The 12630-nt window shown below is 48.3% G+C and overlaps 1 protein-coding gene across 2 annotated transcripts in view; it reads right to left on the bottom strand.

The window, feature by feature from the left end:
• FGF14 (fibroblast growth factor 14) overlaps positions 1 to 5824 on the bottom strand; it is a gene marked incomplete at both ends in the record, with an annotated part of 400299 nt that extends 394475 nt beyond the window's left edge. For both annotated transcript variants that reach the window (XM_080358815.1, XM_080358817.1), the window contains one exon: positions 5617 to 5824. In XM_080358815.1, the coding sequence (XP_080214941.1) occupies positions 5617 to 5824 (208 nt within the window). The remainder of the gene's footprint in view (positions 1 to 5616) is intronic.
• Positions 5825 to 12630: the final 6806 nt, after the last annotated feature.

Here is a 12630-nt window from a genome sequence, read left to right as displayed (position 1 = left end):
TTTTTTTTTCACAACAGAGACTGAAAAATCTTGAGATCATTCAATGTTTTGTTACTCAGTAAGTTGTTCAGTAAACTAGTAATTTGTCTTTGAAAAGCTATCATTCACTGAAATGCGAAAAGCAAATGAAAGGACCAACAGCACACGTGTGCAATGTTCAGACATTGCCTGTGATTTTTAACAAGCAGGAAAGCAAGGCACAGTGAAGTGACGGTGTGTCCAAAACCACAAAAGCCATCTGAAACAGAATTAGGTATAGAAACACATCACTGCTCCCAAAGTAACAAGTTAATCCTCGACTGAAGGAAACCTGTTCCAGTAGGACTCAGTGCTCACAAGCACATTAGGCAAATGTCTGTAAATATTCGTTAGAGTTTAATTTGCACACAACCACTTCATTTATCCAACCACATTCTAGACTTGCAGTGTTTAATGCTACATGTTGAGCGGTTACACAAAAACGTCAACAGTGGCCCCACCAACTATGGAATACCACCCCAGTCAGCGTAATGCCCTGCTTCTTTTGATTTATGAAGTTCTCTTGAAAAACTGGTCTTCCAGTTTCAAACAACTCTCTCCTTTCCATATTGTATTTTTGTAGGCCTTAACTGGACCGAAAATCTTTGCAAAGAGACAAATTCTGGATGTCTCAGTCATTCCTTATGGAAAGTTGAAGTCGATAGGAATTTTAACTCAAAATTAATACACTTAACATAGAGTAGGTAAGTAGAATAAACATCAAACTGAAATGAAAACTGCATAAATATAAATATTTAAACCAATGATATCTGTAAGTGCATTTTTCATATCTTCCCTAAGCCTAAGTCATCCATTGTATATACTAACTAATTTATAAAGGGCCTATCATTAGCAGACATTGAACTAGGTGCAAGCATTTTATCACAGTAGGGAGATGCATGAGCAGGCATAAATTTCACCCATTAACAAGTAGAATATGCAATTTAATTTGATCAAGAATAATTAAATTTGTATAAATTCAGGAAATGTATTCCATAGAGAGCAAAATTTCAGTAGGTGAGATACATGTAAATAGGCAATTTTACATTTGAACAAGAGAAACACATCACAGTTTGATTAACGATACAGGAATTATGGTATTTAGGCAGTCAGGGCTGCTTTTCAGATCTATGTGAAAGATACTTCAAGGACCGACCCTGCAGCTCTTACAGAGGCAAAATATCCTTTGTCTTTTGGTAGGAGGTTTGTTTTTTATGAGTAAGAAGGCTGGGGAAGGGGGTGGGAGGATGGAAATTTTCTTAGAATTCACATAGACACACACTATATATTTTATGGGCAGGACCCAAGGTTCTGCTTCAAACAGATCCAGTCTTGTAGAGCTGTGTTTGGAAACTTTTTCAAAATTATAAGCAACCATAAAAAAACAGTGTCTATCTTATGGAGACGGAGTTTAACAAGGGACTACACAGAGATCCCAGTTCAGCCACAGCCTGCATTTCGCATGCTCTTATCTTTAAAGAGGTTTGGGGTTCAGATTGATATAGGATGGATACCAACAGAAACCAAATTCCTCTATCAGCAACATATTTATAGTAATGCCAATTTCCATCTACTCTCCTGTCAACACCTCTGACTGAGTTGGAGAGATGCCTCTCCTTGGAGGTAAATGGAGAGGAAACCTGATCCATTCTCTGTCTGCTGGGCTGCCACCAGGAGTGAAATGTGAATAGCAATTCCTGACATAGGCGCATCTAGTACTCCAGCCAACTTACTTATCTCCCATGGGCACCCTAACAGCTGCCATTTGGTAAAAAAATCTATTCACATTTATTTTAAAAACACCCAGAGATACTCTCCTTACCCATTTTCCCTCAAGCACCAAATCCTCCCCATTACTTAGCCAGAACATACTCAGTTTAGAGCTTTAGAGGGGAAGCCACTAGGATGGCATCTCATCATTGCAAGCCCTGGCTCAGTCCTTATGGTCTCGAGCAATTTGTAATGCTTTGTGGGAAAAAGCCTCTTTTATCTCACACTTTGTGAAGTCCTCTCTGTGTGTATGACAAGCTGAAAGGGCAGAGATAGATGGGAATAATTACAAGAGCAAGAGCGACTCAGGGAACCTAACACATTGCAAATATTTTCATGATGAACATGATGCTACAGATACGTGAGAGTTTATTACTCTTTCGACTGTTAAACTCAAATTAAAAAAAAAATCAGTCGGTGCAAGCAAAGCCACACATCTTGATTCTTAAAGTTTTCCTCCTCATGAAGAAATATAAAGAGGTAAATAGTTGCAGCAATCAAAGGCAGGTCCTCTTTCCAGGATCTCAAGTTTGAAACAAAGGGTTTTCAGCCAGCTGCATTTCTGTCATGGGTAAAGCAAAGCCTCCCGGAGCAACCCTGCCGGAGACTTGCATTTACCCAAGTGGACACCCCAGCCCTCTCTGTCCCACTCTGCCCTCACTTCAGAGCTCTGGTTGGTGCCAGTAACCCCAACAGGGCAAGCTGGGGCCCCTGGGGAAGGCAGGGGAGCCCTAGCAGGAGGTTGTCACAGGGAGGAGAGAGCTGCAGGCAGAGATGCAGAGCAAATACAAAGCAGAGAACACCTGGAAAGAAGCCACCCAGTCCCATTTCTGGAAAAAGACCAGCTGTTGAAAGGGACCAGGAAAAAAAAAGAAAAAAAAAAAAGAAAAAAAAAAAGTGCAGCAGGCCGAAAAATAACTACATAAACTGAAATTACAGCCAACCTTAGGTGCCTAACCTGCTTGATTTTCTGCACAGTTGGTTCAGCCGCAGCTGCTCGCTCATGTGGTGCCTTTTGAGACCAAAAAGACCAATCGCTTCTGAAAAGTTTAGCGGGCAAAGGGGGTCGGGGGAGGGCTGGGGGGAAAGGGGGAGTGCGTCCTCCGTGCCGCAGCGGGGACGGGGCTCGCCGGTTCCGGCGGGCAGAGCTGCCCGCACAGAGGGAGTCCCACGGCCAGTGGCATCGGGGGAGTCAAAGTCATCACCCTGCTCTCCTCCGGGCCACCGCAGCTCGGATGGCTTTGATCTTCCCCCAGAGTAACAGCGCCTGTGGTCGAGCTACCAACTAATCCGGCCAAGCGAATGTTAGCCTGCCCGCACAGTTAGCCGCAGTTCAGCGGGACCGGGATGTCAGGATGGGGCATGAGGCTTGGGTGGGCTCGGCGTCCCGGCTCACGTCGAACCGGAGCAGAGCGCCGCAAACTGTGCGGGGGGGAGAGAGAGACACGGATCTGGCCGGTGGGGACAGCAACCGTAAGCCCCCCGCCTCGGCGCTCAGCTATCCGACCGCCCTGTGCCTCCCTGGCACCCGTGGCAGCACCCCCCAGCCCGTCTCCCCGGGACTCTTTCCCTCGCCAGTTCGCCCCGCTTGCTCAAACCGGCTCCACCTTCCCTGGCACCCCGTGGGCCGGCTCAGCTCTGCCCAGGCAGGGTGGCAGTGGCGGCGGGGTGCAGTGTCGTTCCTGACACCCAAACCCACTCGTCCCGGGCACAGGGGGCAAGTGCGGCAAAGTCCCTGGGGAGGAGAAAAGGAGGGTGTGTGCTGAGGGAGCCTGGCACTCCGCAGAACACGTCTCGGCTTCAGGGGCCGTTTCCTCACCAGCCTCCTCTCCGCAAGGAAAGGACACGGGCCTTTTTGGGGGGGCGGGGGTGATATACCCCTGTTCTTCTCCCCTCCGATATGCAAACTGAAAGGTCTAGAAACCACCACCTCCGCCAAGGCCCTTCCTCGGACCGTCGCCTCATTGCACCCCGGCGCTGAAGCCGGCACTCCCTGGGGGGCGATCGGCAGCGGGCAGGGCAGGCAGTGCCACACCGCGGCTCCGCTCTCCCCCTGCGGTCACGGCCACGGTATGCGCAGACCGGGCAGGGGGAGAGGGGGCGTCCCCAGGGGCTGCAAGAAGGTGGGCGGCTGTCCTGCCCCTGCCCGCCCCATCCCGCCGCGGGGGAGGCACACGGCTTGGAAGATGTCTCCAGCCGGGGGAGGCGCAGGAGGCTGCAGCGCCGAGGGGTGAATAAAGCAAAAGGCACTTTGCGGGAGGCTGAGCGCAGCCTCCGGCGGGGCATTTCGGTCTCTTTGGTATGCTGAGAAGTGGCTGTTCTTTGCTGCAGAGGCAGCGGCGGGGAGGAGAGGGGCGAGACAAGCTGGCAAACGGGAACGAGATGGGGAGAGAAAAAATCCACCGAGGTGCCCAGCACAACTCTCTGCACCGGTCTTGAGCTGGGCAAAGCAGGAGCGGGCACTCCAGCTGCCGGGGTGGAGAAGGGTGCGGGCTGCTAGGGCTGCTGCTTGTTGATGTTGGGGTGTCAGAGAGGCAACGAGAGCCTATGATCTACTACACTGCAGTGCCAGCGTCAGGAGCCTCCTGCTCGGGAGCTGCCACTGCAGGGCAGCCGGCACACACACACACCACCGCACAGACACGGCATCCCTCCCTTCACAACCCGGGCTCCAGTGGCTCTCGCCTCCCCAGGCACGCAAGTGCTTGCAGACAACCTGCCGGCCGGGGGGAGTGAGCACGGCAGCGGCGGGGGGAGGGAGACCAGAGCCCAGTGTGAGGGGGGCGGGGAGGGCCGATATTTCCCCTGAAAACCTCCCGGTCCCCCGCCCGCCGAGCATCCCTTCTCGCCCACCTTGCTCGCCAAAGCGGCGGGCTTGGCAGCCCGGCCGCCCCGAGCAAGAGGGATGGGAGAAGAGATGCAACAGCAGTAGCGTGACCCCCCGGGACCGGGCGGCCCGGAGCACCTGCATTTGCATTTCTTATGTAATGTACTGCAAGTTTCCCCCTCGGAGCCGGGCTGAACCGAAGCGCATGATCCTGGCTGCCAGGCAGACATGGAGACGCAGGCAGAGACACCGGCGTGTCCACAGAGGGTCATCCCGGCAGGGAAAGGCGGAGGAGACGCAGCCACCCAGGCGGTGCTGCTGCTGCTTGGCATAGGCGCCTGAGTTGCCGTCTGGGCACAAGCCCCAAGAAAGTGTCCACCCCCTTTCCTCAGCCCCCTTCCATCTTCCGGGCCTAAAGTGCCGGGGGTTGAGTGACAACAGAGAGCCCCCAGCCCGGGGGCGGAGGTGTCGGGCTTGACTTCAGAGAACCAAATGAGGCGGGTGTGTGTGTGTCGGGGGGTGACATACTGCAAGCTAATCAGAAAGTGCTGTGCAGGACCTGAGCCCCGGCTCACTCACCCACCGCAGGTAGGGCCGGCTCACACCAGCACGGGAGACCCAGGCTCCTCTTCCCAAAACTGTCTGGGGGTGTGCACACGGGGGGCTCGCATCGGGGACGGAGGAGACGGGGGACTCTATTGGCTTGTCCTCAAAAAGGGTAGCAATAATAAAAGTTTCCTCCTTGGAAACAGCACATAGAAACTAGGAAATGCAGGCTGGGCTCGGGTCGCCTTTGATTTTTTTTTTTATTTTCCGTGGTGACAGTGGCTGAACCTAATCCAAACCGCTCCTTGCTTATTCATACACGTATGCACATGCATGTCCGTGCTGGCCTCGTTATATTTCCCCCTTCTCCCCTCAGCAGGATTGCAGATCTACCTCGGCGAGCAACAGACAGGATAGCATAAAAGAAAAACAACGCAGTGCAATGGATTGCTTACCAGTTTGGTTCTTGTTTTTCTTAAGACTCTTGCCACAAAGACACTGCAGCATATGCGATCCTTTGCTGAAAATGTTCCAAAGAAACCACATTGATTTGGGCGAAAAGCAATCCAGCAGCTTATACACCCTGAGAAAGAAGAGATCCTTGTGGTTGCATAATAATAAATTGAGACCAGTTCTCCTGAAGCGGGGCACCAGTTTTATCATAGAAAAAATGATTATATTCCGATCTTCTCCCAGTTTTTTTTCCTCACGTGGTATATTTCTTTGAGACTTTTCAACGGATGCTTTTTTTCAGCCAGGCTGAATGGTTATTCCCTCTAGAACAACATTGGATTATAACCAAAAGCGTGGAGAGAAAATAAAAGAAATCCCTTTTTTTCAGCGTGAAGCCAAACGAAAAGTAAGGTAGTGAAATCCCAGCCGAGGCCAAAACCTCATCAGAGACACCAGCAAAACGCGGAAGAAAGATCCCCAGAGAGAAAACCATAGCCTGGGTACTTGACTGCTAGGAGGATGGGTGGATCTGCAGAACAAAAGCCACGGCAGGATCCATCCTACTGAACGACTGCCATTGTGCAGCCCCGCGGCGGGAGAGGAGCGCACCACCGGCACCCGGCCGAGCCCGGCTGAGGCGCAGACAGCGCTGCCGGCCGCGGGCGCGGACCCCGCCCGCAGCCCCCGCCGATGCCCCGCAGTCTCCGCCGCCGCCGCCGCCCCGCGACGCCGCCCGCCCTCGCCCGCGCGGGCCGATCGCCTCCCGGCCCCGGTGCCGCTGCGCCCCGCACCGCCGCGCAGGAGGCAGCACCCCCGCCCCGCGCCGCCCCGCGCCGCCCGCCGCAGCCTCGGCGCCCAGTCGCCGGCGGGCGCCGGGGGAGGAGGAGCCGCCGAGCCCCGCCGGCCCCGAGCGCCGTCACGTACCCACGTGCGGCCCGGCACGGCTCGGCCCGGCCCGGTACCGCCCGCCGCGGGGGACAGGTGGGCTGCTCTAAAGCTGCCCCGCGGGGGGCACACGGGCCCCTGCGCCCCCACGAGGTGCCATGACCCCTTGGAATTGGTCCCTACACCACGGCTGGCTTTTGCCCCTCTCTGTCACGCCGTGGTCTCGAAGAATACGAATGGCCAACATAGCCACAAGCTGCGTAAATCAACCTGAAAAAGGGGTTTCTGGATGCTCTGCCTGCTGGCATCGTACCTAAAAAGTGTCCTGGTGAGGTCTGGGGATTGCCCCAGCAGAGGAAAGCGCCGTCTTTTTCATGTTAGGATGATGCCACACACAGTGGAGTCCTGGGCCATGGCTGGGGTCTTCAAGCACCGCAGATAACTGCAGAGGCAATGCTAAAATAACCCTACAAAGCACCGTCTTTTTCATGTTAGGATAATGCCAAACATAGTGAAGTCCTGGGCCATGACTGGAGTCCCCAAGCACCACAAATAACTACAGAGGCAATGCTAAAATAACCCTACAAAGCACCTGCTGCACAGTTGAGTTGAGAGGTGAGGTCCACAGGCAGATGGAGCAGCTCCTGAGCGGTGCCAATCACTGCTCTCCACAGTATCACCAAGCAGCACTGCCCTTTCTCCAGTCATCCCCGGCCTCTGTGGGAGGGCTGTGCCAACCAAGCCTGAAGAAAGTGCACCCATGTATGGCAGTGGCAGCACTGGAAGAGCTGGAAGCTGATGCCCATGTTCCCGTTCTCCCCTTTAGATGCTCTGCTGGACTGTGTGGGTATTGTAAGGTGTTGGAAGTGATGGGACAGAGAACCTGAATAAATGAGGGGAAAAAGGAAGTAGTAGAAAGGGGCTGCTGAAAAGAACATGGAAGGAGAAAACAAAGGTGGTGAAAATGTGACAGTAAATAATAGTTCGCTCTCCTCTCCTGCTCTCTTTCATTGCCAAAGTCATCTATATCCACCTTCATTATCATCTTTACCTCTTTGGATAAAGGTCCATTCTTTGACCGTTACTTTTTTTTTCCAGTAGGAAAGTAAAAAATGGAAGTACCAGGACACTGGTTTCGTTCATGACATTTCTGTTAATATTTGCATTCATTCAGGCACGGTCAGAGGTTGGTGTTTTCTCCTGAAGCCATGGAAGCCACTGCTGCTGCAGGAAGTCTGAGGCTAAAGTATGAAAAACACGGAGGTTTGCGTGTGTGCTTTTCCTGCCCTGCCAGGATCTCTGTCTGGTTGCCAGTGTTTGGGAAACTCTTGGAGTAAACATTTGGTCAGCACACCAACGAAAGCACTGGGAATGGAAAGTTTTCCAATAGTTTTAATTTCAGTGGGATTCTGGATTTATGCTCACAGATGAACTGCTTGGTTGTCAGATCCTCATCTACATTATTTTTAAACCTCGTTACCCTGATTTACAAACGTCAAGAGTGATGCTCAGGAATTAAGAGCTATATTGTGAGGAGTGGCCTGTTGAGTTTGCAGAACATTATGTGTGGGGGTAGGTGCCCACCTGTCAGCACCCAAGTTTGCAACAATAAAAATAAGCAAAACTTGATGGATAAAACTTAAGAAAATTTAGAAAGAGAGTGAGGCAAAGGCCAGAGAAGAAGTTAATGCTAAGAAGTGGCTTGGTCACTTGTCCCATCCCCTTGGCTGTTCTGCCTGTTCAGCTAATGAGCTGTCCCTCCTGGCCTGCAGACATTACACTGGCCACCGGGAAGATGAGCTGGCTCAGCCACCCTGCGGCCAGCTGGCTGGGAGTTCACAGCAGCCCGAGTGCTATTCATGGTAGCTCGTATGTCACAGCTCCCTGCAAACATAAAATTGATCTAGAGTCTTCCCAAAATATCTGAGGTCTGTGTCTATCTTCCCTTGACCACAAGAGCCAACATTATATAGCTGGGAACAGCCTGTGATCTGTAGAAAACAAAAAGTCATTCGCAAGCTTTCCACCCAAGTGATCGGTTTATTTACCTCCCCGAGCCTAGCATGCAACTCCCTACTTTATAAGTGGAAGTAAAACTTCTCTTTATCATCTCACCATCATTCAGATGTCAGGACCTGTGGCTACAGAACCAAAGGGGTCTGGTTCTGATGGTGATATATGATTTGACGTATGATTTAAGGTTTACCAGAGCTGGAACAGAAACAGAAACTCCTTATCTCAACTCAGAAAACTAACATTCACCTCGCCTGTCTGACAACTTAATGCCCTTGAGGAGGTCCCCAAAACATGGCAGGACTGCAGAGAAGTAACTGAGCAAGAGCAAAATTTCTTCAGAATTCATCTTTATGCAAAGTCAAAGACATGAGAAGATTAGCCTTTTGAAAGAAGTGTTGACCTATTGTGGAAAAAAAGAAAAAAGAGGAAGTCTTTTTTTCTCAGATGAAACATGTGCAACAACCTTAAAAAGCCCAAACATATACTTAGACCTATTTAGCCTAAGTATAAATTATCCTTTTAAACACTTGAATTAATTTATAAATGGCCTATCATTAACTGACACTGAACAGAGTGCAAGCATTTTAGCACAGTAGGAAGATTCATGAAGAAAAATAAATTTCATACTTTACTGCATACAAAGTGCAAGTGCTTAAATCAAAAAATGACCTGGACAAAGAGAAGGAAACATTTTATTGAGGATTTTTATCTGTCTCAGGACCATGGAATAAGTTGACTTTACTTGAAGAGGGAAATCCATAGGCAAGGAGGGCAGATCTGTGGAAGGAAATGTCATTTACATAGTCCTTGTAAGTCAAGAGAAGTGAAAAAACAACAGGTGGTATTTGGTTCAGTTCTTCCTCCAAGGATTTCAGGTTTCCATTTAGGTGAAAGGGAGAAAGCAGCGGTAGAGTGTTCTGGTCACTCAGGTTGTACCAAGAAGACCTCTGGTTGATAGAGGCTATTGCAGGTTTTGGAGAGAAAAAGAACATAGCCAAATGAAAGTCCTCATGGTTTTACAGCAGGCCACCAAGAGTCCCTGTCTTCTGGATCAGAGAAAAGAACTCATTACCTAGGGACTCCATGTGGGAGGCTGAGATGATGATGATGAAGGAGCCCATTCCAGGTAGCACATCCTCATGAGGTGGTGGCATCAGAGACCTTGTTTTCATGTGAGGAAAATTAAACAAAGCTTTGCTCTTGAAGTCCTTTGAGAATAGAGAGAGTTTTCCCAAGATGTCAAAGCACACCTACCATATAAACAACTTGTGCATTAATCAGTAAGATTGTGGACTGAATAAACCCCTCAACCCAAAGTTTTGGTATACATTGATTGCAAGAGTAAAGTAGACAAGGTTAGCTGTTTACACATCACCCGTACATGCCTTTGTTTTCTAAAATACAGAGCCTGCACAATTGCCATAAATTCTAGAAAATACAAAGAAAGTAGCTACTATTTAGTAAGACTGAGCCTGCAGAACAAGACATCTAGATGTCTACCTGTGAAGTAGGTGATTATATTCCATTATAGTGCATTAAGATCTGCAACTTAATTTGGCTGTTGTAACTCTTCATCATACTTCATGGTAGATTTTTTTTATTATTTCACAGAGAGAACATCAGAAAGCAGTGCCCAAGTACCAAATGCAATGGAAATAAAGGGATCCAGCCTTTTCGGAAATGTCAACATGCTCCTAGTGGGAAAGGGAAGAAAAAGGGATTGACATTCTCCCTCAATTTAGAATACGGTCTGTTACCCTGTTTTGGACTGGAAGCACAATGACATGCTTTACAAGGAGGTGCCAAGATCACCTTGCTAAACAATTTGTTGTTATTAACATAGTAATGCCAAAGGCCTTTAGTCAGGGATCGAGATCTTGGCATGCGGGGCCCAGTAAAACACAAAAGGCTGTGACTGGATTCAATCTGTCTTTACAGGAAAAAATAAAAGACCTAACTTCGAAGAAACAGCCAGGTTGAGACAGCTCAGATATCATCCCACATTAGAAGAAATGTAATTCATTCATCAACCTGTAAAAAACATAAGAAATGTTCATAGAAGCACAGAAATGGTCCTGCATGCTACAACCATACAAACATCTCCCCTGACAAATGTGAGGTCCAGTGGCCATAAACATGCATCAGTCCACATGTATCACCCTGGCTTTTTGCAAGGGAGAAGCTAAATGCAGAGCACAGAGTCAGCAAACGGGGTGACATACAATGTGGGAGGGACCTGCGTAGGTTTGCATGTATGATTTGTCCTCAGGGAACCTATTAAAATTTCCTCCATCAGACTTGGGGAGATGTGCCTGAGCACACTGTGATGGTCGTGTTTACCTCTGCCTAACTTAGGGCAGCCAGATGGCAGTGACCGCCTGTAAGGCACTTGGCAGGGGTTAAAGGCAGGTGAGGGATTTACAGATTAAGATTTTCTGCCTGCAGTCACCTCCTGGCTGTGCTGTTGGGGGCTGCCCTGGTACCAACTACAGCCAGCTTCTGCACAGGGCCTGGCTCAGCTAATCCAAATGTCAGGGAGCAGAGCCCTGGCCACACCACGACATATGGCAGCTGTAAAGCACTGTGGTTATGGCAGAGGACTGGGCAACATCCCTGTTTAAATTGCAAAGCTAATACTGCAGTGTTTTTGCTCTGTGGAAATGCAAGTCAGTTAGTTATTGCAGAGACCACAGCCTGTAGGAAACTTGAGATCATTGTTGTCAAACAAACAAAGCACAGCTAAGGGTACTAGAGCAGAAAGCATTGATTTTTAAACAAACCTGATCCCAGCACTGCTTTCAAATGCAGATTGTACCTCATTTATTTCCCTTCAATAAAAGAAGTTTTGTGAAGTGCAACAGCATGTACTACAGGGCAGAAGGTAGTAATTTGAGAAATATAAAAACATTGAAGAAGCAGTTACAGTTAAGATAAAACAAATATACAGCAAGAAACACCTTAAGGAGTTAAGGGCAATGGCATTGAAGAAGCAACTAACTATGAATCTAAGCAAATATTGTAGATTTTAGAACAGAAGAAAGACTTAAAAATAGCTCCGTCTAAGTTGTTTAGGTGATACAATGGTTTTGTATCTGTAGTTGCTTGATTTAATTTCAGATATGCATAATAGCTATGAAGACTGACTAGTGAAACTTTAATAGTTCTCAAAGCGTAAGACATTTGTGTTACAGTTCTGTGGCTAAATTAAAAACTGTGTAAGTGAAGGACAGCCAAATACTTCAAGTGGCTTAAGTGGAACAAAATAATTCTGCTTTGGTAGGGCTTCTGAAAAGCTTTTACTTTTGTGTCTCAGTTTACATTTATTCTATTTGAAAGATGTGAAAAAATTAAACTGTTAGGGGAAGAAGAAGATAATATGGTGTTCTGTCACTGACCTGAGCAATAGGAGTAATGAATTCTCTGAAAGATCCTTGGAATAGAAAACCAGCAAAAACTGATGAAAGCATAAGCAAAGCATGATACGTTATGCTTCATGCTATGATCCAGCAAGGAAGCATAAAATATATGTTGATCTAAATGAGAGGGTAATTGATACAGAAAGCAGGGACTCAGTTCCTGATGAGTAGTACAGTGGTGACAAACTTGAACACGTTTGCAGACTGTTTATATTTGCCCTGGCACCATTTAGCAGAGCACCCTAAGGCAGCAGGTGCTCCAATTAAAGTGGTGGCACAAAAGGTGGTGCAATGGGCTGCCAAGATATTTAAACAAATCACAGTGAAATGTGGAAACAATGCAGCACTGTGAACATAAGGACGTATCACCAAAGAACAGCGGAAACCTGTTTGCCATCAAAGCAGAGCAGGAGGATTTGCAAACATGTACCTGTTGGACACAGAGGACTTTTTCCTCAAGTGAAGTGTTTTTATCTGCAGGATTTTCATGCTAACACATATGTTCTCTGAAACAATAATCATTATCCACAGGAGGAAATCAGAGTCCCCCAAAGGAAGAGAATTCAAACCATTCAAAACCTAAATCAAGTGCATGTGTTTTCCCTTAGAATAAATTATTTCCATGTTTGGTTTGTTGTGTAATATATCCAACTCGGCCACCAATAATAAAGTGCTATAAGATAAACAGTGCTCTTCAAA

The sequence above is a fragment of the Nesoenas mayeri genome, assembly GCF_963082525.1.
Source record: "Nesoenas mayeri genome assembly, chromosome: 1".
In the NCBI taxonomy this organism is placed as follows: Eukaryota; Metazoa; Chordata; class Aves; order Columbiformes; family Columbidae; genus Nesoenas; species Nesoenas mayeri.
Note: the sequence above shows the minus strand (reverse complement) of the source record. Positions and strands in the feature narration are given on the sequence as shown.